The sequence below is a fragment of the Dendrobates tinctorius genome, unplaced genomic scaffold, assembly GCF_039654945.1.
Source record: "Dendrobates tinctorius isolate UK_male_01 unplaced genomic scaffold, ASM3965494v1 ptg000060l, whole genome shotgun sequence".
Taxonomy (NCBI): Eukaryota; Metazoa; Chordata; class Amphibia; order Anura; family Dendrobatidae; genus Dendrobates; species Dendrobates tinctorius.
The window spans coordinates 90170802-90193710 of NW_027361728.1; the positions used below are offsets into that span (position 1 = coordinate 90170802).

General features: G+C 46.7%; 1 protein-coding gene across 2 annotated transcripts in view; it reads right to left on the bottom strand.

The window, feature by feature from the left end:
* Positions 1-16567, bottom strand: part of PLOD2 (procollagen-lysine,2-oxoglutarate 5-dioxygenase 2) — a 280821-nt gene extending 264254 nt beyond the window's left edge. For both annotated transcript variants that reach the window (XM_073579116.1, XM_073579115.1), the window contains exon 1: positions 16207-16567. In XM_073579116.1, coding sequence (XP_073435217.1) covers positions 16207-16324 — 118 coding nt within the window. In that variant the 5' untranslated portion in view covers positions 16325-16567. The remainder of the gene's footprint in view (positions 1-16206) is intronic.
* Between the last annotated feature and the right edge of the window lie 6342 nt (positions 16568-22909).

The window sequence follows — 22909 nt, forward strand, 5'->3', positions numbered from 1 at the left end:
TCCTAAGGTGTAGTGCCCCACCATCGTGGTAAGTTGGGAGCTCATTTCCGCACTCCAACACCTGCATCCCACACACAGGATAGTTCAGCACTGATCACATTGCGGCTCATGCTTAGAGGGTAGCAGAGCACCTCTGGCGATTCCTTGCTTCATAACATGAGATGTGCTGGGAGGTGGGTGGAGTTGAGATTCATATAAAAGAGTGGGAAAGTTTAGAGTTCAGTTCAGTCTGACAGAAGGTCGGCGGAGTAGGAAGCCACTCAGTGAGGAGTGGGGGATTTCTGGCAGAAGGGATGGAGGAAGGAGTGCTGCAGCTGCCTCAGTGACCTGAGCCAGCTGGCACGGGAAAGTAAGAAAGGTGGAGAGACGTAGGACTGCAACCTAAGCTTCCATAAAAGAGAGAAGGAACAGTGCAGAACGAAGGAGTAGGAGAACAGAGAGGAGGAGTGGGTTGGATAGGGACCCTGCCTATAGGTTCTCAGCGCAAGGCCGGGGCCCGGTCCCCGAGGTTGTATGGACACCTATAGTTCTGCAGCAGACACCGGTGGAGTAGTTGGCTGTAAATGCACTACTCCCATCCAAGACTTGGGACACAACAGCAAACTAATAGAGAGCCGGGATCCAGGAGCATCCCCGAGCAGGCTACAGCTGTCTGTCATACAAGTAGAGTTCTAGGAACATCTGACAGGAGGAACTTCAGGGAACCACTGTACTGTAGTTCTTCACACTCAAAGACGCAATAGAGGAGTCGTTCAGGAAAGGCACATGTTGGCGGAGTGTTGGAGAGGAGAGCCCTGAATTGCCCGGGAGGTTGATTGAGTCTCTACCCCGGAGGACACAGCACCAGTGTGCACCATGAACTGTGAGTAAAGCTTTGAAACTGCAAGCCCTGGTGTCCTCCATTCATTCATCACTAACACCTTCAGCACCGCTACATCTGGGTACCAGCATCCACACCGTCCTGCACCTATCCTCATCCATAGCGCCTACACTGCCCTGGGACTACAGCTCCACCATCTTTGCTGCATCACACCATCAGTCCCAATGGATCTGCAAGCAGCGTTGGCTTAACATCTTACTTGCCAAACACCAAGGGTGGCGTCACGAACTTTCCATATAAACTACATTACAAACATCATCCGCCATTGATATTGGGCGCCCAGGGCCCGGACCGGGTCACTGCTGCTGTGACACATCTCCCCCTGACACCAGCCCGGTACCGAGTACCCCACAGCCCTGGGTGAAGCCTGGGAGGGCGACCCACTTGTCCGTGGGTAGGCCGCGACTCCGGACTGGAGTGAAGCGGCAGTCTCTGGTCGGTAAGCCTGGCGCCTAATGACAGGCCACTGTAGATCTCCCCTAAGCTGCTGGCCTCCTCCCCGGTCAGTGTCAGTCACTCCGGCTCTCACACTCCCACAGTCTCTTGCTCCATCTCTGCTGTGCTGCCAACTGCCTCCCCTGTGTGTTCCCTGTCCCTTTTATACTCGCCCCTCCCCTTGCTGTTCTGTCACTCTCAGCCGTCCACCTCCCTCCTTCGCTCCCCGGGTACAGTTCCCTTAGGAACTTAGATGGCGGTCCCTTTGGTTCCGGCCTGGACACTCTGCGGGGACCCTCCTCCCCACAGTAGTCTCAATGGCATGGAGCTCCAGCACTGATCTGTGATTTGGATAAACACATTCAGCTACATATGGACCAAGTCTGAGAAATGAACTGCAGTGTCAACAGAAACATGAGATTCAGCCAACACATTTCCACAATCAGCTTTAACCACTTTCTGACATCGGGCGTACATTTACGCCGATGTCGGATTCCCTCCATTTGACGCGGGCTCCAGTGCTGAGCATGTGCCCGGAATAGCCGCAGGTGGAATGGCGATCCACTCGCAGCTATTAACCCAAAAAATGCCGCTGTCAAAAGCTGACATTGGCATTTAACAAGTACTTCCGGCAATTCCGCTGGAAATCCGCCCACCAGTGACCCGTGTCACGTGATCACAGGTCACCGGTACGTTGGCATGACAGGCAGAGGTCTCATGGAGACCTCTCTATGGTTGTCAGTGCTGGCTTACTATAAGCGCCACCCTATGGTCAGCGCTCATAGCAAATAAGTAATTCTGCTATAGAGGCCTCCATGTAGTAGAGCCGATTCGGTTATGGAACCTTCTAGTCTCCCATGGAGACTATTGAAGAATGCCGAAAGTAAGAAAAGAATATTTTTAAAATTAAAAAAAATATATAAAAGTTCAAATCACCCCCGTGCATCCTATTCAAAACAGTTTAAAAAAAAAATAAATAAAAAAAACATTTGGTATCACAGTCTTCGGAGTCGCCCGATCAATAAAAAAAAAAAAAAAAGAAGGATAAACCTAATCGCTAAACGGTGTAGCAATAAAAAAGTCAAAACGCCAAAGTTACGTTTTTTTGGTTGCCGTGACATTGTATTAAAATGCAATAACGGGTGATCATGAGATCATATCTGCACCAAAATAGTATCATGAAAAACATCAGTTCGGCACACAAAAAATAAGCCCTTACCCAACCAGAGATCACGAAAAATGGAAACGCTACGGGTATTGGAAAAGAGTTTTTTGTTTTTTTTTTTTAAATAAAGTTTGGATTTTTTTTTTCACCACTTAGAAAAAAAAGAAACTAGGCGTGTTTGGTGTCTATGAACTCGTAATGACTTAGAGAGTGATATTGGCAGGTCAGTTTTAGCATTTAGTAAATCTAGTGGAAAAAAACAAAATGAAAAACCTAGTGTGGGATTGCATTTTTTTGCAATTTCACTGCACTTGAAATTTTTTTCCCCATTTTCTAATACATGAAATGGTAAAACAAATTGTGTTGTTCAAAAGTACAACTTGTCCTGCAAAAAACAAGCCCTCAAATGGACATATTCACAAAAAAAAAAAAAAAAGTTATGGCTCTGGGAAAAAGGGAAGCAAAAAACGAAGATACAAAACCGAAAAAAGCTCCAGGTTTTTTTTTTTTTTTTTTTTTTTTTAAGCATACTAGATTGCTCTGTCCCCAATCCAGTCTGCAGATCCCAAAAAAGAAGTTCCTGGTCTCTTGATCTGGCGCCTCCAGTCTTCCTACAATCAGTGTCGTCCTCCACTTCATGTGGATGACGCATCCTATATCATTCACACAGTATACTCCATCACGCTCCTGCACAGGTGCACTTTTCTCTGCCCTACCGAGTGCAGAGCAAAGTTCTGTCTGTAGTGAGCATGCGCTGGTTTAACCTACAGTGGGTACGGAAAGTATTCAGACCCCTTTAAATTTGTCTGTTTCATTGCAGCCATTTGGTAAAGTCAAAAAAGTTCATTTTTTCTCATTAACACTCTGCACCCCATCTTGACTGAAAGAAAACAAATGTATAATTTTTTTGCTAATTAAGAAATAAACTTAAATATCACATGGTAATAAGTATTCAGACCCTTTGCTCAGTATTGAGTAGAAGCACCCTTTTGCGCTAGTACAGCCATGTTTATTCTTAGGAATGATGCAAGTTTTTCCACACCTGTATTTGGAGATCCTCTGCCATTCTTCCTTGCAAATCCTCTCCAGTTCCGTTAGGTTGGATGGTGAACATTGGTGGACAGCCATTTTCAGGTTTCTCCAGAGCTGCTCAATTGGGTTTAGGTCAGGGCTCTGGCTGGGCCAGTCAAGAATGATCACAGAGTTCTTCTGAAGCCACTCCTTTGTTATTTTAGCTGTGTGCTTAGGGTCACTGTCTTGTTGGAAGATGAACCTTCGGCCAAGTCTGAGGTCCAGAGTACTCAGGAAGAGGTTTTCATGCAGGACATTTCTGTACTTGGCCGCATTCATTTTTCCTTCAATTGCAGCCAGTCATCCTGTCTCTGCAGCTGAGAAACACCCCCATAGCATGATGCTGCCACCACCACCACCATGTTTCACTGTTGGGATTGTATTGGGCAGGTGATGAGTAGTACCTGGTTTTCTCCACACGTAGCGCTTAGAATTATCACCAAAAAGTTCTCTCAGTCTCATCAGACTAGAAAAATCTTATTTCTCATAGTCTGGGAGTTCTGAGTTTTTTAGCAAACTATGCAGGCTTTCATATGTCTGGCACTGAGGAGAGGCTTCCCTTGGGCCACTCTGCCATAAAGGCCTGACTGGTGGAGGGCTGCAGTGATAGTTGACTTTGTGGAACTTTCTCCCATCTCGCTACTGCATCTAAAAACACATGTGACATGCACAATGTGAACAAGTCGGTAAGACAACGCTCACACCACCCACTAACTGAGACACAACAATGCCTAGCATGATTGAGACCTCACCCCTCTCTTGTGTGGCATGCACAAAAGAGCTGTCTTGCACCACAAGCCCATACTAAGAAGCGCCTGTCTGAATCCTGTTCATTTTAGACACTGTTCAGATGTTCAGGTTTTAAATACATTAGATAGGGACTGCTTCAACACGGGTTACCTTGACGCAGTGAAGCAGCTTGGTGTACATTTTTTTGCAAAAATAGTATCGACTAAATACCCTGTATTTGTTATCCAGCACTTGCTGATTACTGTCATATTTTACTGCAGAGTATTTTTGCAAATCTGTTTTCTTGTTGTGTCCCTACTGCATCTGTGGAGCTCAGCCACAGTGATTTTGAGGTTCTTCTTTACCTTTCTCACCAAGGCTCTTCTTGCACGATTGCTCAGTTTGGCTGGACAGTCAGGTCTAGGAATACTCTGGTGGTCCTAAACTTCTTCCACTTAAGGATTATGGAGGCCACTGTGCTCTTAGGAACCTTGAATACTGCAGAAATTCTTTTGTAACCTTGGCCACATGTGTGCCTTGCCACAATTCTGTCTCTGAGCTCCTTGGTCAATTCCTTTGAACTCATGATAGTCATTAGGTCTGACATGCACTGTGAACTGTGAGGTCTTATATAGACATTGGTGTGCCTTTACAAATCAAATCCTAGCAGTTTAATTAAACACAGCTGGTCTCCAATGAAGTAGTAAAATCAGCTCAAGGGGGATCACAAGGAAATGGACAGCATGTGACTTAGGCTGTGTGCACACACAGCATTTTTTTTAGCGGTATTTTTAGCGGATTTGACTATAAAACCGCTAAAAATAAGCTTCCCATTCATTTCTATGCATTTTGCACTTTGTGCATACTGATGCGTTTACCGCAAAAAAATGCTTTGCGGTAAAAATCGCAGCATGCTCATTAATTTCATGGATTTTTCTGCGTTTCTGGCTATTTCTTTGCGTTTTGAAAACGCACGGAAAAAACGCATAAAAAACGCGCATTTTTTGCGCAAAAAACACGCGGAAAACACGCAGAAAAAAAACGCACGGTTTCTGGGATGCGAGTCAGGTTTTTCAGCAGCAACATTTCTATTTTTTTTTTTCAATCAAGATGGGGTGCAGAGTGTACATTAATGAAGAAAAAAAAAAAAATTTGAATTTACCAAATGGCTGCAATGAAACAAAGAGTGAAAAATGTTAAGGGGTCTGAATACATTCTGTACCCATTGTATGGTCAGTAGCCTTTCCCGATGCACACGCCCCATAGTGAGCGAGTTTTTGCTCAAGACCAGAGAAACTCTTCTCACTGAACCACCCAATCTCTCAATATAATAAATGATCTTTTTTGGGATCGGCAGATTGGATTTGGGACATATACAGAATTCTTGTATTCTGTAATAAAGGCCTTAATGGTGGTGGCCGTACTTTATATTGGGAAAAACATGGTGACAGGTTTCCTTTTAAGAACCACTAGCACTTATTTTTTATTGCACCGCCTGAGTGGGGCTTTGAAAGCAATTCCGCTGCCACCGCTTTCCATCCTTTTCCAGTGCCGCTCCCGTCTTGTCTCTGGTGACAAGTGACCTGCTGGCAGCTCTAGTGTTTCATGGAGCATGCAGAGGTCACTTTTCAATACATCTCTATGAGAGACTCATTCTGGCTCTCAGAGTTGCATTGAGCTCTTGTGACGCAACTTCTGGCCAGTGAAAAGCTATTGTCACAAGATGGAGCCGCAGGACTGGAATGGTGCCAAAAAACGGGATAGACGTTGGAGGAGGAGTATATGACCAGAGGCAGGGGGTTTACATTTACAGTGCCACTGCAGTGCGGGGGGGAAAAAAAAAACAAAAAAAAAAACAAAACACCATACTCTTCTACGGATTGCATTACATATTGCAGCTCAACCCTATTTATTTTAGTAGAGAAAAGCTGTAAAACCAGAGACAGGTGTGGCACTAATTTAGGAAGAAAAACTTTTTTCCATCATGGAAAACTTCTTTCAATGAAATTCTGTCATGAAACACGAGATGAAAGCCAATTAGATAGATCATAAAAGTTACGCTGCTGCTTGCCCTTCAGTTTGATGTTGACTAGTTACATAGACTGGTTTCACACCAGCGCATGGCATCCGGTGCGATATGCTAAAGTCCCTCGGCTCCTGCTCTGCTGCGAGCCGAGGAGGAGTGAGAAAGTATTTTCTCCATCTCCTCTGCTGCCAGCATCAACGGGAATCGCACTGCACTTAGGTGATATCCGAGTGCAGTGCGATAGTGTGACTCTGGCTTCAGACTAAGGGCCCCGTCACACATAGCGACTCACCAGCGATCCCGACAACGATATCAATGTGTCAGGATCACTGGTGAGTCGCTACATGATCGCTGGTGAGCTGTCAAACAGACAGCTTCACAAGCTATCAGGACCAGCGACGCCCAGCGCGCGACGTCGCTGTGTACTTTAGTTACCAGCGCGCTGATGCAGGGAGCTGGTATCTAAGGTACACATCGGGTTTCTAAGAGACGTGCGTCACTTAGAAACCCGATGTGTACCTTAGTTACCAGCTCCCTGCATCAGCGCGCTGGTAACTAAGGTACACATCGGGTTTCTAAGCACAGCGACGTGCTTAGAAACCCTGCGTTTACCTTAGTTACCAGCTTATCGCTGGTCTCCCGCCTGTCACATGCAGCGATGCGTGCTGGCCAGCGGGAGACCAGCGACCAAAGAAATGTCCAGGGCTTTCCAACAGCGATCCCGGCAGGGTGGCCGGTCGCTGATCGCGTCACACACAGCGATCTCGCTGGTGAGATCGCTGTTACGTCACAAAACTTGTGACTCAGCAGCGATCTCGCTAGCAAGATCGCTGTGTGTGACGGGGCCCTAAGGCTACAGCGACTTTGGCCGTGACACCTGTCTCACAACCAAGGCTCACTCAAGGCCCCTGTTGTATTGCAGCTCAATACAAGTGAATGGGGTCTAACCTCAGATTTTTTGTTACTTGTCACAGAGTTCACAGGGTTGCAATACAACCTCATTCATTTGTCTTGCGCTGTGACATAGCAGTGGCACCGAGCAAAGCTTGGTCATGTGACAAATGACAGTAGTTGTGCAGCCCCAGCTTTATTCTTTTTGGGAGACACACTATTTTGGCAGGACTTCTTTTTAACTTTGATATTTCAAGTAGTTGCGTTGCTATTATTTAGTATTAGAAAAACACCAGTGTCAATGAGGTCATCAGTGCTTTTCCAATATGGCTAAAGAAAGAAATGAGCTACAAAGCTTCCTTTTTTACGGATTAGATATTAGGATAAACCCCATGATGCCACGAAAACAGTCAATATTGTACATTCGCTTGTCTGAAAGGAGTCCAACTCTCAAATATTTTGCTATTTTTTTTATCCTTGTTAAGAAACATGGCGAGTGGTGACATTTGTCCAGAGGAAGTATCCGATATTGCAACTTTATTCGAGTAAATGAGACTGAGCTCCAAACCCTGACAACCTACGGCCAAGGGTGATGCAGTTTCTGCAAAATAGAACTTTCTGAATGAGATGTTAGTTTTTCACATCCATGTTCTATATTTGGTTTTCACATATAGGAATCGTATTACACCATTATAATCTACGGCACTGTTCTCATGTCCACAACATAAATCAGTACAAACACCACCACACAAGTATGGGCTCATTTAGATGTACCGTAAGTACCAATCGGTATGATCTCAGACCACAATGCACGGGCTGTTCACGGCTCTGCCGACATGAGCATGGCAGCTTCGTATATTTCACGGGTTGGTAGTCCTGCCGCCAGCCCGTCCACTGTGGGTCAAAGTCAGAGAGAAATCTAAAGGCCTCTGAATTTACTTTAAATAGGTTTTGAAAATCCAAAACTGCAACCGGATGCCATCTCAGCGCTTTCCATTTATAACATTGTAATGGGTAGGAGAAACTTTATAATAACCAATAGTAAAAATGGACACACACTGACCAATCACTGATGAAACTCTCATCCAGTAGACATGAAAACTGGCCCGTTTTTTTCCATATACGGTATATGGATGAGCCTCTGAATGAGGACTTAGTCCTTAAATGTCATTTGAAATTTACAAATGCAAATACATTGTCATTTCTGATTAGTCTCATATAGTGAATGACTAACTGGAAGTCACTAGTATAAACTTAGTCTTCTGGACATCCTATGTATAGTGAACATGTAGGACATAGAAGCTTTCATTATGCTACTGTGTTGTAAGGATGGAGCTACAGACCACTGTGTATATCCAGAATTCAAGGGGAACACTTGAGACATAAGGCGGCGTACAAGGAAACATCCCTAACAGATCTAGGACTGTATCCCTGCACTAAAAAGATAGTTAGTGCCAGGCGCTCTCTCCACTAACAAAGCCAACACTGTATCACCGGTGGAGAGTAATGGCCAAGCCAGCTTCTTATGCATTTCCTGCAATTTACTGGGTGTTTTCCCACAAGGATCTTATTCAGAAATCAGTTTAACTGTTTAAAAACATTAACAGACAAGACCTGACTCTAATCAGACAGACTGTAGATTAATAGCAGTGTGCAAAAGTCATCAAAGCTGTGTTAGCACCAAGCAATCTCCTGCGCCGACCTGTATTTACACGCAGAAGCCTTGGTGTTTCCGTTACTTGGAGAGGCCTGTCGTGTTCATTGGCCATTAGTACATACAGTCTAGAAGTATGAGCAACTTCCTAAAGATCACAGCAGCCGATTGTGCTCATCAAGATCCCACGGTGAATGCAGCTAAACAGTGGATAGATGCATCCTCTGCAGCCAGCTCTCTATAAAGAGACGGATACGTTTAGAGTGTAAGCCAACACCAAGCGGGAAAGAAAAGCGGCCAAGAAAAGGCAACCTAATGTTGGGCGCACATAAGCGTAGAAAACAATTGTCTGACGGCATCAGTATTTTAAAACACCATTTACAAAACCTAATAGTTTCCTCAGTTACAAACCGCAACGTATCTGTAAAGAAAACTGATGCTTTACATATGTTCTGTATGGCATCCATTTTTTTCAGCACACCCATAGACTTGGATAAAAGAGTCTCATATGAAGTTTGGCAGAAATTAGTGCATGATACAATTTTTTTTTTCTGGGCAGATTCGGACCGTAAGGCTAGTTTCACAATAGTGAATGGAGGAGCTGCGGGGGGGGGGGGGGGGGATGCGGACTTCCTCAATGAAGCGCCGCCCGTGGCCGCACCTCCTCCGGTCAGCCTGCATACCCTATCTTTAGCATTGGGTATGCAGGCCGTGCCGATGTATATGGATGCTTCCACATGCGTCATTTTGATGGGGCGACGACCTGCGCAGAACGCAACATGCGGCACGGCTTTTGTACCCAATGCTAAAGATTGGGTACGCAGGCCGCATGCCGACGGAGGCAGAGCTGACCGGAGGAGGTGCGACAGGGGTGGAGCTTCACGGAGGAAGTCCGCATCTCCTCCATACGCTAGTGTGAAACTAGCCTAAAACCAAAAGAACAAAACTGCTCATCTGAACAGCTCTATTGAATAATATTGGTCTGAGCCCATAAGAAATCAGTTTGGTTTTTTTTAGTACTCGGAATCAAAGTATGCTTTACCCCAGTATTATTTATGACCTTGTTTACTTTGGCTTGATCATATGCATCTGGTCCACTCTTAATTATCTGACCAAGAGGAGCACAGACCACTCCTCTCAGCTTCACACCTGAATGCACTTTGTAGCACATATATTGCATAGCACAAGTCTGCCAAGACTTTAGTCTGCAGTGTGTATCTTAAAAGTGTGAGATGATATGAAAATATGAATTTATCCAGAATTGAACTAGAAGGGAACTGAAGGTAACTGGAAGGTCACTGTAAACAATGTTTTTGTTTGTCTCCACTCTGACCCCTATAATCCTTCACTTTCTGATAACCCCACACCAAGCAAGGAACTATTCATCTCTTCTTCAATCCTTCCAATCCATCTTGCCTCTTCCTCAGATCTGCTCCTCAATATACAATCCTCTGTCTCCAAACACAGACAGCCCCCTCATGCCCTCTCCTGCTCCCACCTGCTAACACTCTCTCTGCCGGAGATATCTCTCCAAATCCTGGCCCTCCACACCACATTCCCACAGTCACTGCACTCTCATATGGTGGATTCCACCTTTCCCACACCCCCCACCCCAGCTGCAAGCATGGTGGAGGAGTTGGTTTTCTCCTGTCAGATAACTGCTCCTTCACCCCAATCCCACTGCCGCCCTCTGTTACCCTCCCTTCCTTTGAGGTGCACTCTGTGCGCATCTACCCCCCCTCCAACTAGCTGTCATATACTACCCTCCAGGGCCAGCCACCACCTTCTTTGACCACTTCACCACCTGGCTACTTCATTTCCTTTCCACTGATATCCCCACTATCATCTTGGGTGACTTCAACATCCCCATTGACACCTCCCTCTCAGCTGCCACTAAAATTCTCTCTTTCACTTCCTCCTTTGGCCTCACTCAATGGTCTTCTGCAGCCACTCACAAAGATGGCCACACACACTAGACCTCATCTTCACCCACCACTGCTCCTTATCTAGTCTCTCTAACTCACCTCTTCCTCTCTGACCACAACCTACTTACATTCCCTCTCCTCCTCAGGTCCACAATCCCCACCTCAAAAACTCGCACACCCTCGCAGAAATCTTCAACACCTCGATCTACACTCAGTGTCTGAATCCCTCCTCCCTTTTACAGACATAAGTTCCCTACACAATGCGGATGCCGCTGCCGCTCTATATAACACCACAATAGCTGTAGCTTTGGAATCAGTTGCCCCTCTCAAACATACCAAAGCTCGCAAAATCAACAGACAGCCCTGGCACACCAGTCTGACCAAAGAACTGAGGCGGGCTTCCAGGGCTGCTGAGCGGAGTGGAAAAAAATCCCACTCCAATGAGGACTTAATCACATTCAAAACAGTCCCTCACTACTTTCAAGGCCAAACTCGCTGCAGCTAAACAAACCTACTTCTCATCTCTCATATCCTGTCTCACAACCCTAAACAGTTATTCAACACCTTTAATTCTCTCCTCCACCCCCTAGCACCACCTCCCTCTCCACTCATCTCAGCTGAAGACTTTGCCTCATTTTTCAAGGAGAAGATTGATAACATCAGAGACAGTTTTGGTCAACCTCCAGTGCCCTTCCTCCTACCTGCCCGGCCCTCCTCCCCCAAAACCAACTTCTCCACCATTACAGAAGATCGACTCTCCACTCTACTCTCAAGATCACATGTCACTACCTGTGCACTTGACCCGATCCCATCCCACTTCATCCCAAACTTCACCACAGTCTTCATCCCAACCCTAACCCATTTCTTCAACCTATCACTAACAACTGGTGTTTTTCCGGTGTTTTCCCCTCAAGCTTTAAACATGCCTCAATCACACCTATCCTCAAAAAGCCCTCTCTTGACCCATCCTCTGTATCTAGCTATCACCCTATATCACTTCTCCCCTATGCCTCAAAACTACCAGAACAACACATCCATCTTGAACTATCCTCCCACCCCGACCACTTGCAATCCGGCTACACCACTACACTGAAACTGCCCTAACTAAGGTCACCAATGACCTACTAGCCGCCAAGGCCAAGCAACACTACTCTGTCCTCCTCGACCAGTCCTCTGCCTTTGACACAGTGGACCGTTCCCTATTACTACAGACCCTCTCATCTCTTGGAATCACAGACTTGGCCCTATCTTGGATTACATCATACCTAGCAGACCGGACATTCAGCATCTCCCATTCGCACACCACCTCCTCACTGCGCCCCCTATCCGTCGGAGTCCCGCAAGGTTCAGTCCTAGGGCCCCTGCTCTTCTCCGTTTACACCTTCGGCCTCGGACAGCTCATAGAATCTCATGGCTTTCAGTATCATCTCTATGCTGATGACACACAGATCTACTAAACAGAATTCCTCAATGTCTGTCTATTTCATCCTTCTTCTCCGCTAGATTCCTAAAACTTAATATGGACAAAACAGAATTAATCATCTTTCCCCCCCATCTCACGTGACCCCCCCAACGGACCTATCCATTAAAGTAAACTGCTGCCCACTCTCTCCAGTTCCACAAGCTCGCTGCCTTGGGGTTATCCTTGACACTGATCTCTCTTTCAAACCACATATCCATCCAAGCCCTTTCCACTTCCTGCCGACTTCAACTCAAAAAATATTTCACGGATCCGTGCATTCCTCAACCAAGAATCTGCAAAAACCCTAGTCCATGCCCTCATCATCTCCCGCCTTGACTACTGCAACCTCCTGCTCTGTGGCCTCCCCTCTAACACTCTCGCACAACTCCAATCTATTAACTCTGCTGCCCGACTAATCCACCTGTCACCCCAATATTCCCCGGCCTCTCCCCTCTGTCAATCCCTGCACTGGCTCCCCATTACCCAAAGACTCCAGTTCAAAACCCTAACCATGACATACAAAGCCATCCACAACCTGAGTCCTCCGTACATCTGTGACCTAGTCTCCCGGTACTTACCTGCACGAAACCTCTGATCCTCACAAGATCTCCTTCTGTACTCCCCTCTTATCTCCTCTTCCCACAGTCGCATACAAGATTTCTCCCGCGCATCCCCTCTACTCTGGAACTCTCTACCACAACATATCAGACATCTCACCTACCATGGAAACCTTCAAAAAGAACTTGAAGACCTACCTCTTCCGACAAGCCTACAACTTGCAGTAACCACCGATCCACCAAACTGCTGCACGACCAACTCTACCCTCGCCTACTGTATCCTCACCCATCCCGTTGTAGATTGTCAGCCCTCGCGGGCAGGGTCCTCTCATCCTGTACCAGTTGTGACTTGTATTGTTTAAGATTACTGTACTTGTATGTACTATGTATACCCCTCCTCATATGTAAAGCGCCATGGAATAAATGGCGCTATAATAATAATAATAATAATAATAATAATAATAATAATAACAACAATTAATAATAAGAACGTAGGCTTACTGTTACTTTACCGCTGACATGGACATTACATAAAGCAAACCGAACACTAAATCAGTCACAAAATAGGTTTTTTATCAATGGCTTTCCCTGGAACAAAAAGTGGAAGGATTTCAAGCTTTTTATAATTTTCTCTCTACAGTTTTATGTAGCGTCATTTTGGGAAAAAAAAAACTTAAAAAAAGCCTGAAAGAAAATTGCATATTACATTAAAGAAAAAAAAAAAAAAAAAGTACACTGCAGTATAGACTTCATAAGGTAACATTTATCTGCACAAGAAAAAAAAAAAATAAAAAATAACACCTCTGAACAATACTGCAGGAACACCACACAAAAAAAATAGATGTCAAAAGTACTGAGAAGTTCTAGCTTGAGGCGAAGGTCTCACGACACTATGAAAATATGGGTCTGAGTCTCACCCAGAAAAGTGGTGTCACTTTTTCCTCACTTGTCACCCATGTGCTGTCTGTATACAATCAGTTATTGCCGTCAGTCATATACAGGACCATTTCAGCTATTTACCCACGATCCAGAGCATGTTCGGTGTCCAAAGCGCTGTGTCTATTGAACGCAGGTAAATCCGCATGTGATCACTGAACCGTGTGGATTCACGGTGTCCAACACATTCCATTTATAGAATTTCTGTTGCAGGGACTCGCGTCTATGCAACAGAAATTGACATGCTGCAGTCCAGAAAGACGCACCCATGTCAGTGTCCGCGGGTGATCCGCAGGTGCACCGTCGCATAGTGAAATATGAGATTTCTTGAAATCCCATCCACTATGCTGAAACATCTGGACGCCGGGGGTTTCACGCTGCATAAATACTCAACATCAAACCCGCAGCAGTTCCTAGACCAAGGGCACATAGCCTTACAGCTTACAGTGTTACAGAATTGTAACGTATCCTTAAAAATTGGATGCTTCATTGTGGCTCCATTCAGCATTCAATTTTTTTTTCTCACACTCATTTATTCTCAAAGTGAAATCTCAGTATGCTGCAAACTTTTTTCACAGGTTCTGTCAGTGGAAAAAAAAAAAAAAAAAAAAGTCACCAGCATCAATCTGAGTGATATTCAGACAGCAGGCATCCGATTTATACGATGGTGTGAGCGAGCTCCAATACTGGCCACTGTAGTAAATTTTGGCTTTAACCCAAACTGTAGCAATGAAGCACCAAGTTCGCAGTATTAAATACATGTACAGATGTTACAGGACTGGAGTTGTTACAAAGCACAAAATAATCATTATGCGATCACAGTAATCCAGAGGACGGCAGGTACATCTGCTTTCCTATTTCACTCCAGTTGTGCACAAAAGTTAGCAGAGCTTGACTTTATCTATCTGGAATTTGTTACTAAGCAAAAGTGATTTTAGTAGTCCCTGACTATAGAAAAGAGACCCACCCTGACTAATGCTATAAGGCATCTATGACTACATATATACCCCATCATTTAAAGCAGATCATGTACAGAACAAGCCTGGAAGCAGAATATTAGCAGGATGGGTGATACAGAAAGTTTACAAGGGAATGGCTACAGATATTTACCATGTAGAGGAAACAGATTTAATACTATTTATACAGTCACACAAATAACGCTTTATATACAGAACTGGCATGCAACATGGATGGAAATACTAAATGTGACATCAATAGCATTAAATGGGCTGATGGAGGGGAGCAGAGTGTGTACGTGCAGTGGAATGTGTTAAATAAACAGCACAGTGTCTGGGATATTAGGCTATGAATGCTCAATGAATCACTGTCTGTAACACCTTACATAGAAATCCAACACGTCTCCCATAGTACCGCTGTACCCAAGCACCCAGTCTCCCATAGTACCGCTGTACCCAAGCACCCAGTCTCCCATAGTACCGCTGTACCCAAGCACCCAGTCTCCTATAGTACCGCTGTACCCAAGCACCAAGCCTCCCATAGTACCGCTGTACCTAACCACCCAGTCTCCTATAGTGCCGCTGTACCTAAGCACCCAGTCTCCTATAGTACCGCTGTACCTAAGCACCCAGTCTCCTATAGTACCGCTGTACCTAAGCACCCAGTCTCCTATAGTACCGCTGTACCCAAGCACCCAGTCTCCCATAGTACCGCTGTACCCAAGCACCCAGTCTCCCATAGTACCGCTGTACCTAAGCACCCAGTCTCCCATAGTACCGCTGTACCTAAGCACCCAGTCTCCTATAGTACCGCTGTACCTAAGCACCCAGTCTCCTATAGTACCGCTGTACCTAAGCACCCAGTCTCCTATAGTACCGCTGTACCTAAGCACCAAGCCTCCCATAGTACTGCTGTACCTAAGCACCCAGTCTCCTATATTACCGCTGTACCTAAGCACCCAGTCTCCTATAGTACCGCTGTACATAAGCACCCAGTCTCCTATAGCACCGCTGTACCCAAGCACCCAGTCTCCTATAGTACCGCTGTACCTAAGCACCCAGTCTCCTATAGTACCGCTGTACCTAAGCACCCAGTCTCCTATAGTACCGCTGTACCTAAGCACCCAGTCTCCTTTAGTACTGCTGTACCTACATAATTAGTCTCTTGTATATTTGCCCCAAAGTAATGAGTAACCTATACATCTGCACCTAAGCAATAAGTCTCTTGTACCATTGCACCTAAGTAATGCATCTCCTATACTATTGCACTTAGGCAATTAGTTTCCTATACAACTAAATCCAAGCAATGGTTCTCCTGTACCATCGCACCTAAGACATGAGTAACCTACACAACTGCATCCAAGCCCTTCACAAGTAGCGTTAATGATTCCATATTACAAGCTACTGTTTAACCCTGTCCTCCCCTGTGGCTCCTGGGTGAGGACTGCAGGCAGCAGCACCACGCTGACCTTGTAGCTGGAGCTTGCACCCTGTGGGCTTCCCATGTCCCAGGACTTACCTGTAGCGATGGCAGGCAGCTCGGCTTCAGTGTCCGTGGCTCTTGTGAGCTGAGATAACAGCATTAGATGACTGCAGAATAATACCAAGAGATGGCGCTGAGAATGGCCCCCAGGCATGTCTCCTCCGGTGGAGCAGCAGCAGCTGAGAGAAGGACTGGAGTGTGCGGTGTAATGAGGGAACCCAGCAGCTGGAGAGGGAGCTGGCTCCACCTATTGCAATCTATGGGACCTGGCCTGGGAAAGAAGGGGGTGCGAAGTCATCATCAGAGACCACCAGCCTGGAGATTGTGTGCAACGCACTGACAACACGCGCGACATCCCACTGGAAGGGTTTCATGGAGGACGCAGATCTTGTTCGCTTGTATTTGCCAAGTTCTGCTGTAAGGAAAGAGCTTTTATTAGAAGCAGAGGAAGAGAAACCATGAAAACATGATACCAGTATAGCGACGGACGCGAAGATTTATATCCGTATGTCTATAGTCGTAATGCGGCATTGTTTTTTAACAATAAGTTATTTGCCCCTAATGAATGTAAAAACAAGTAAGTACAAGCGAAAGAAGGCCACGGTCACACCTTCAGTATCTGGTCAGTGTTTTACCTCAGTATTTGTAAGCCAAAACCAGGAGTGGGTGATAAATACACAAGTGGTGAAGTGTTTCTAGACTTTTCCTCCTATTGTTCCACTTTTTGTGCAAAAATAAGCAGCAACTTCTGGGTATTTGCTCATGGAAAAGTCACTGCATTTTACTGTCAGTCAGTGCGGCGGCTAGTGTTGAGCGATACCGTTCGATACCCAAAAATATCGTGTCGGATGGTATCGCCCGATACGAAAAAAATATCGGGTATCGCCGATTCCGATACCGGAAGTCCCATTCAAGTAAATGGGACTTCCGGTATCGGAATTAAAAAAAAAGCCCTTTATTTCCTTGTTGGCTAATTCTACATAATTGAAAACAAATAAGAATCATGTAGAATGTATTGTGGGAGGTGGAGGAGACATTAAAAGCATAGTGGTTTATTCAAATCACATGGCATAGCATTAATTCCAATTTTTTTTTTCAAGACGTTCGGAGTTAAAAAGATATTGACTATGTTAACTTTTTTATATTTTGTCAGATATGTATGTTTCACAACTTCCATGCTCTTCACCTTCTTTTGTACTTCTCCCACACTTTCTCCTTCATGATCCGCAGCAGTAGCATTTTTTTCATCAACTTTTTCTTCACCTTATATCTTCTTCTTCTTCACCTTCTTCCCATTATTTTTTTTCCATTCTTCATATTCTTCTTATTCAGCTATTATTAATTTTCATATGCTATTTCTTCATCTTCTTCATCTTCTTCCTATTCTTCTTTTTCTTCATTTTCTTATGGTGACAGGCATTCCTGTAGTACTTATCTATAAAAGTTATAAGATTACACCTTACGTTCTGCCTGTCACAAAAGATTTACAACCGGATTTGTCCGCGTTCAGTTTGGCCTGCAGCAGCAGGCATTTTCCAGGGGCACCACGAGGAGGAACGGACTCACCCACATTTACTGCTCAGTCTTCTTCTGCTTATAATTTTGATTTCTTCTATGCTGATTTTTAGTCTTATGCTTAATGTTCTTCTGCTTTCTGTTCTTCCGCTTTTGCTTCTTCTGCTTCTTGTTCTTCTGTCTTTTGTTCTGTATCTTGGTGGTTGTCTTCATGTTCTTTGTCCTCTTGGTCTTATTATTTAGGGTCATATTTCTGGTCTTCTTTGGTGTGGTCTTCAGGGTCGTCGTCATCAGGGTCGTCGTCATGGAGATCAATAAGGATTGCCAAAGACAATTTCAAAAAGCTTGATCTTGGAAATGTAACAGAAGGTACAAGAAGGCTGAGAAACTGGTGAGAACCAGCTGACAGTACTGGAACCCATAGTGGCAGCAGAAGGAACAATAGCCAATGGCACTGCTGAGGAACAGCTGACGGTGCTGGACCCCGGTTACTATGCAGGAGGTACCTGTGCTAGAAACCACTACCAAAGACCAGCTGACGTTGCTGGACCTCGGATACTGAGATGGAGGCACCTAGGCCAAAGGCTCTGGCGAGAACCAGCAAACAGTGCTGGAACCCGGATGGGTAGCAGAAGGAACAAGAGCCAATGGCACTACCGAGGACCAACTGACGGTGCTGGACCACGGTTACTAAGCAGAAGGTACGTGTGCTAAAAAGCACTACCAATGACCAGCTGACGGTGCTGGACTTCGGATACCGAGATGGAGGCACCTAGGCCAAAGGCTCTGGTGAGAACCAGCTGACAGTGCTGGCACCCGGATGGGTAGCAGAAGGAACAAGAGCCAATGGCGCTACCGAGGACCAACTGACGATGCTGGACCACGGTTACTAAGCAGAAGGTACCTGTGCTAAAAAGCCCTACCAAGGACCAGCTGACGGTGCTGGACCTCGGATACCGAGATAGAGGCACCTAGGCCAAAGGCTCTGGCGAGAACCAGCTGACAGTGCTGGAACCCAGGTGGGTAGCAGAAGGTACCCATCTAAAGCAAAGTAGCCAGGCCGCAAGCCGGCCGCAGTTACCAAAACCCACAGTCCTACACGGGGTCCATGTCCCATTGGCACTACGGATCCAGCCTTCAGTGCCAGTTCCCGCAGCCCACATAGGAGTCACCTAAACTGCAGGCACCGTAGAGTCGGCTAACCCGGCCGCAAGACGACAGGACAACAGATTGGTGGCATAGTGACCTTGACACTACCCGGAAACAGCTGGCGTGCTGGAACCAGGCTGGGCAACAGGGAGTACCCGTGCCAAAGTCACTGCCGAGCACTAACTGGCGTTGTTGGAACCCAGGGACAATCATGGTGAACGCCGAGGCCTACTTGGTGGTAGTTTTAGATTGTTTGTAGGCTACAACAGACTGTCAACGTGCTCCAATTAGGCATCTGTCTCCACTCTGTTTCCAGGATTTCACGTGACCACCAAGACCGCCAGTTTATGCGTACAGTAGCCGTCTGCCCAATCCACACGTGTTCCTGTGTTACTGGGGTTCTGTAATGTCAGCAGATCCCCTGATGTGTGTCTGCCACTGTCTCCTGCTCTGTCCACATTCCCACCGCTTGCAGTGGGAAGGTGGACAGCGCAGGAGACAGTGGCAGACACACATTGGGGGATCTGCTCACTTAACAGAAGACCAGGAACACAGGAACAAGTGTGGAATGCGTGGACGGCAACTGTGAGCAGGAACTGGCGGTGCTGGAAGTCAGGGGAAATACTAGACACAGAGTGGAGACCGAGACCAAATCAGCGAATGTTTAAATCTGAAGTAGTTAAAATTTGGAGGCAGCAGCAGTTTGCCCTCCACACAGCAGGGGATCAGCTGACGTTACCGAACCCCACTTTCACATGAACGAGTGTTTTTTTCTGTGTGGACAGCACTTCCGAGCACCAACTGGCGTTGTTGGAGCTCAGGGACAATCATGGTGCAGGCCGAGGCCTACTTGGAGCCAGGTGTAAATCGGAGGTATTTTGACTTTGGAGGCAACAGGAGAGTTTGCCGTACACACAGCAGGGGATCAGCAGACGTTACCGAACCCCACTTTGACATGAACAAGTGTGTTTTTCTTTGTGGACAGCACTTCCGAGCACCAACTGGTGTTGTTGGAGCCCAGGGACAATCATGGTGCAGGCCGAGGCCTACTTGGTGGCAGTTTTAAATTGTTTGTAGGCTACAACAGACTGTCAACGTGCTCCAATTAGGCATCTGTCTCCACTCTGTTTCCAGGATTTCACGTGACCACCAACACCGCCAGTTTATGCGTACAGCAGCCGTCTGCCCAATCCACACGTGTTCCTGTGTTACTGGGGTTCTGTAATGTCAGCAGATCCCCTGATGTGTGTCTGCCACTGTCTCCTGCTCTGTCCACATTTCCACCGCTTGCAGTGGGAAGGTGGACAGCGCAGGAGACAGTGCCGGACACACATTGGGGGATCTGCTCGCGTAATAGAACACCAGGAACACAGGAACAAGTGTGGAATGCGTGGACGGCAACTGTGAGCAGGAACTGGCGGTGTTGGAGGTCGGGAAATACTAGAGACAGAGTGGAGACAGAGGCCAAATCAGAGAATGTTTAAATCTGAAGTAGTTACAATTTGGAGGCAGCAGCAGTTTGCCCTCCACACAGCAGGGGATCAGCTGACGTTACCGAACCCCACTTTCACATGAACGAGTGTTTTTTTCTGTGTGGACAGCACTTCCGAACAACAACTGACGATGTTGGAGCCCAGGGATAGTCATTTTGTAGGCTGAGGTCTACTTGGAGGCAGTTTAAGATAAGACGTTGTTTGAATTTTGAGGCAGCAGGAGAGTTTGCCGTACACACAGCAGGGGATCAGCAGACGTTACCGAACCCCACTTACACATGAGCGAGTATTTTGTCTGTGTGGACAGCACTTCTGAGCAACAACTGGCGGTGTCGGAGCCCAGGGAAAATCAGGTAGTAGGCCGAGGCCTACTTGGAGCCAGGTGCAAATCTGAGGTTGTTTGACTGTGGAGGGAGCAGGACACTTTGCCATACACACAGCAGGGGCTCAGCTGACGTTACCGAACCCCACTTACACATGAGCGAGTGTTTTGTCTGTGCGGACAGCACTTCTGAGCACCAACTGGCGGTGTCGGAGCCCAGGGAAAATCAGGTAGTAGGCCATGGCCTACTTGCTGGCAGTTTTCGATTGTTTCTAGACTACTACTAACTGTCAACGTACTCCAATTAGGCCTCTGTCTTCACTCTGTTTCGAGTATTTCCTCTGGCTTCCAACCACGCCAGCTGCTGCTCTGAAATGCCGTCTGCACAACCCACACTTGTTCCTGTGTTACTGGGGTTCTGTAACAGCAGCTTCTCCCTAGAGGTGAGTCAGGCAATGTCTCCTGCTCTGTCCACTTTTCCACTACAAGTAGTGGGAATGTAGACAAAGCAGGAGACATTGCCGGACTCACCTCTGGAGATGAGCAGATGTTACAGGACCCAGGTAACACAGGAACAAGTGTGGATTGTGCAGACGGCACTTGAGAGCAGAAACAGGCGGTGTTGTAGGCCTGAGGAAATACTCAAAACAGAGTGGAGACAGAGGGCAAATCAGAGAACATATTAAATCAGAGGTAGTCAGAAGTTGTAGGCAGCAGGAGAGTTTGCCGTACACACAGCAGGGGATCAGCTGACGTTACCGAACCCCACTTACACATGAGCGAGTGTTTTGTCTGTGTGGACAGCACTTCTGAGCAACAACGGGCGTTGCTGTAGCCCAGGAAATAAAGTTCAGGTCATAGAAACATGAACACAACAGGAGACCTGGATCCTGTTGCCTGCCAATTATTTATTCTGGAAGAGGACTGGCAAATTCAGGTGAGATCCAGGCCTTGTTCATTTTCAGAAAAGTAAGCCGGTCAACATTATCGGTGGATATTCGCGTGCAACGGTCTGTTACCACACCACCTGCAGCACTAAAGACACGTTCCGATAATACACTGGCAGCAGGGCAAGCCAGCACCTCCAATGCATATTGGCTAAGCTCTGGCCATGTATCCAGCTTAGAGACCCAATACTTGAACGGGGAAGAGCCGTCTGGGAGTACACTAACAGGGCAAGACAAGTAGTCTGTCACCATCTGACGGAAACGTTGCCTGCTGACTGGAGCCGTCTGTGATGGTGTAGCCGTTTGTGGCGGTCCCACAAAACTTTTCCACATTTGGGCCATACTGGCCTTGCCTTGTCCTGCGGCACTGCCTCTGCTACCTCTTTGTGCAGAGCTTCCTCCACTGCCTCTACCCACATGGCTGCTTTGAAAAGCACTACCAGCAACACTTGCGGGGGGAATGGAGAACATGATGGCTTGCACAAGTGTTTCTTGGTACTCCCGCATTTTTCGCTCCCGGTTCAACTGTGGTATGAGGCTTTGTAAGTTGTCCCAGTAGCGAGGATCTAGGAGGGTGTACACCCAATAATCAGCCGTGTGGAGAATGTTGGCGATGCGGCGGTCATTTAACAAGCACTGCAGCATGAAATCAACCATGTGCTGCAGACTGCCAACTGGACCGGAAATGCTGTCCCCAGCTTGAGGCAGCATCTCAGCCTGCTCAGCATCACCCCACCCTCGCTGTACACACTGACTACTAGAGCCTTGTGTACCTCCCTCCTCTGGAGAGATGTGTTCCTCCTCCTCCATTGACTCCTCGTCATCCTCCTCACTAAGTGTCCCCTGCCTGGGCCTTTGTGTGGAAGCACGTTGCGCAGACTTGCCAGAAACAGATGGCATTTCTGACTCCTCATCCTCGACCTCTTCAAAAACCTCCTCACTTAGTGCTTGTAAGGTTTTTTGAAGCAGACAGATAAGGGGGACAGTCATGCTGACTAGTGCATCATCTGCACTGGCCATCCGCGTGGAGTCATCGAAGGCACGCAAAACTTGGCAGATGTCCCTCATAGTGGCCCACTCAGTGGTGGTGAAGTGTGTCCGGCGCACAGTGCGACTTGTTTGCGCCTGATGCAGCTGGTACTCCATTACTGCTGCCTGCTGCTCACACAACCGCTCCAACATATGTAACATTGAATTCCACCTGGTGGGGAGGTCACATATGATGCGATGTTCTGGCAGGCGGAATCGGCGTTGCAGAGATGCAATGCGCGATCTTGCCATGCTGGAACGCCGCAAGTGAGCACACTCTAGGC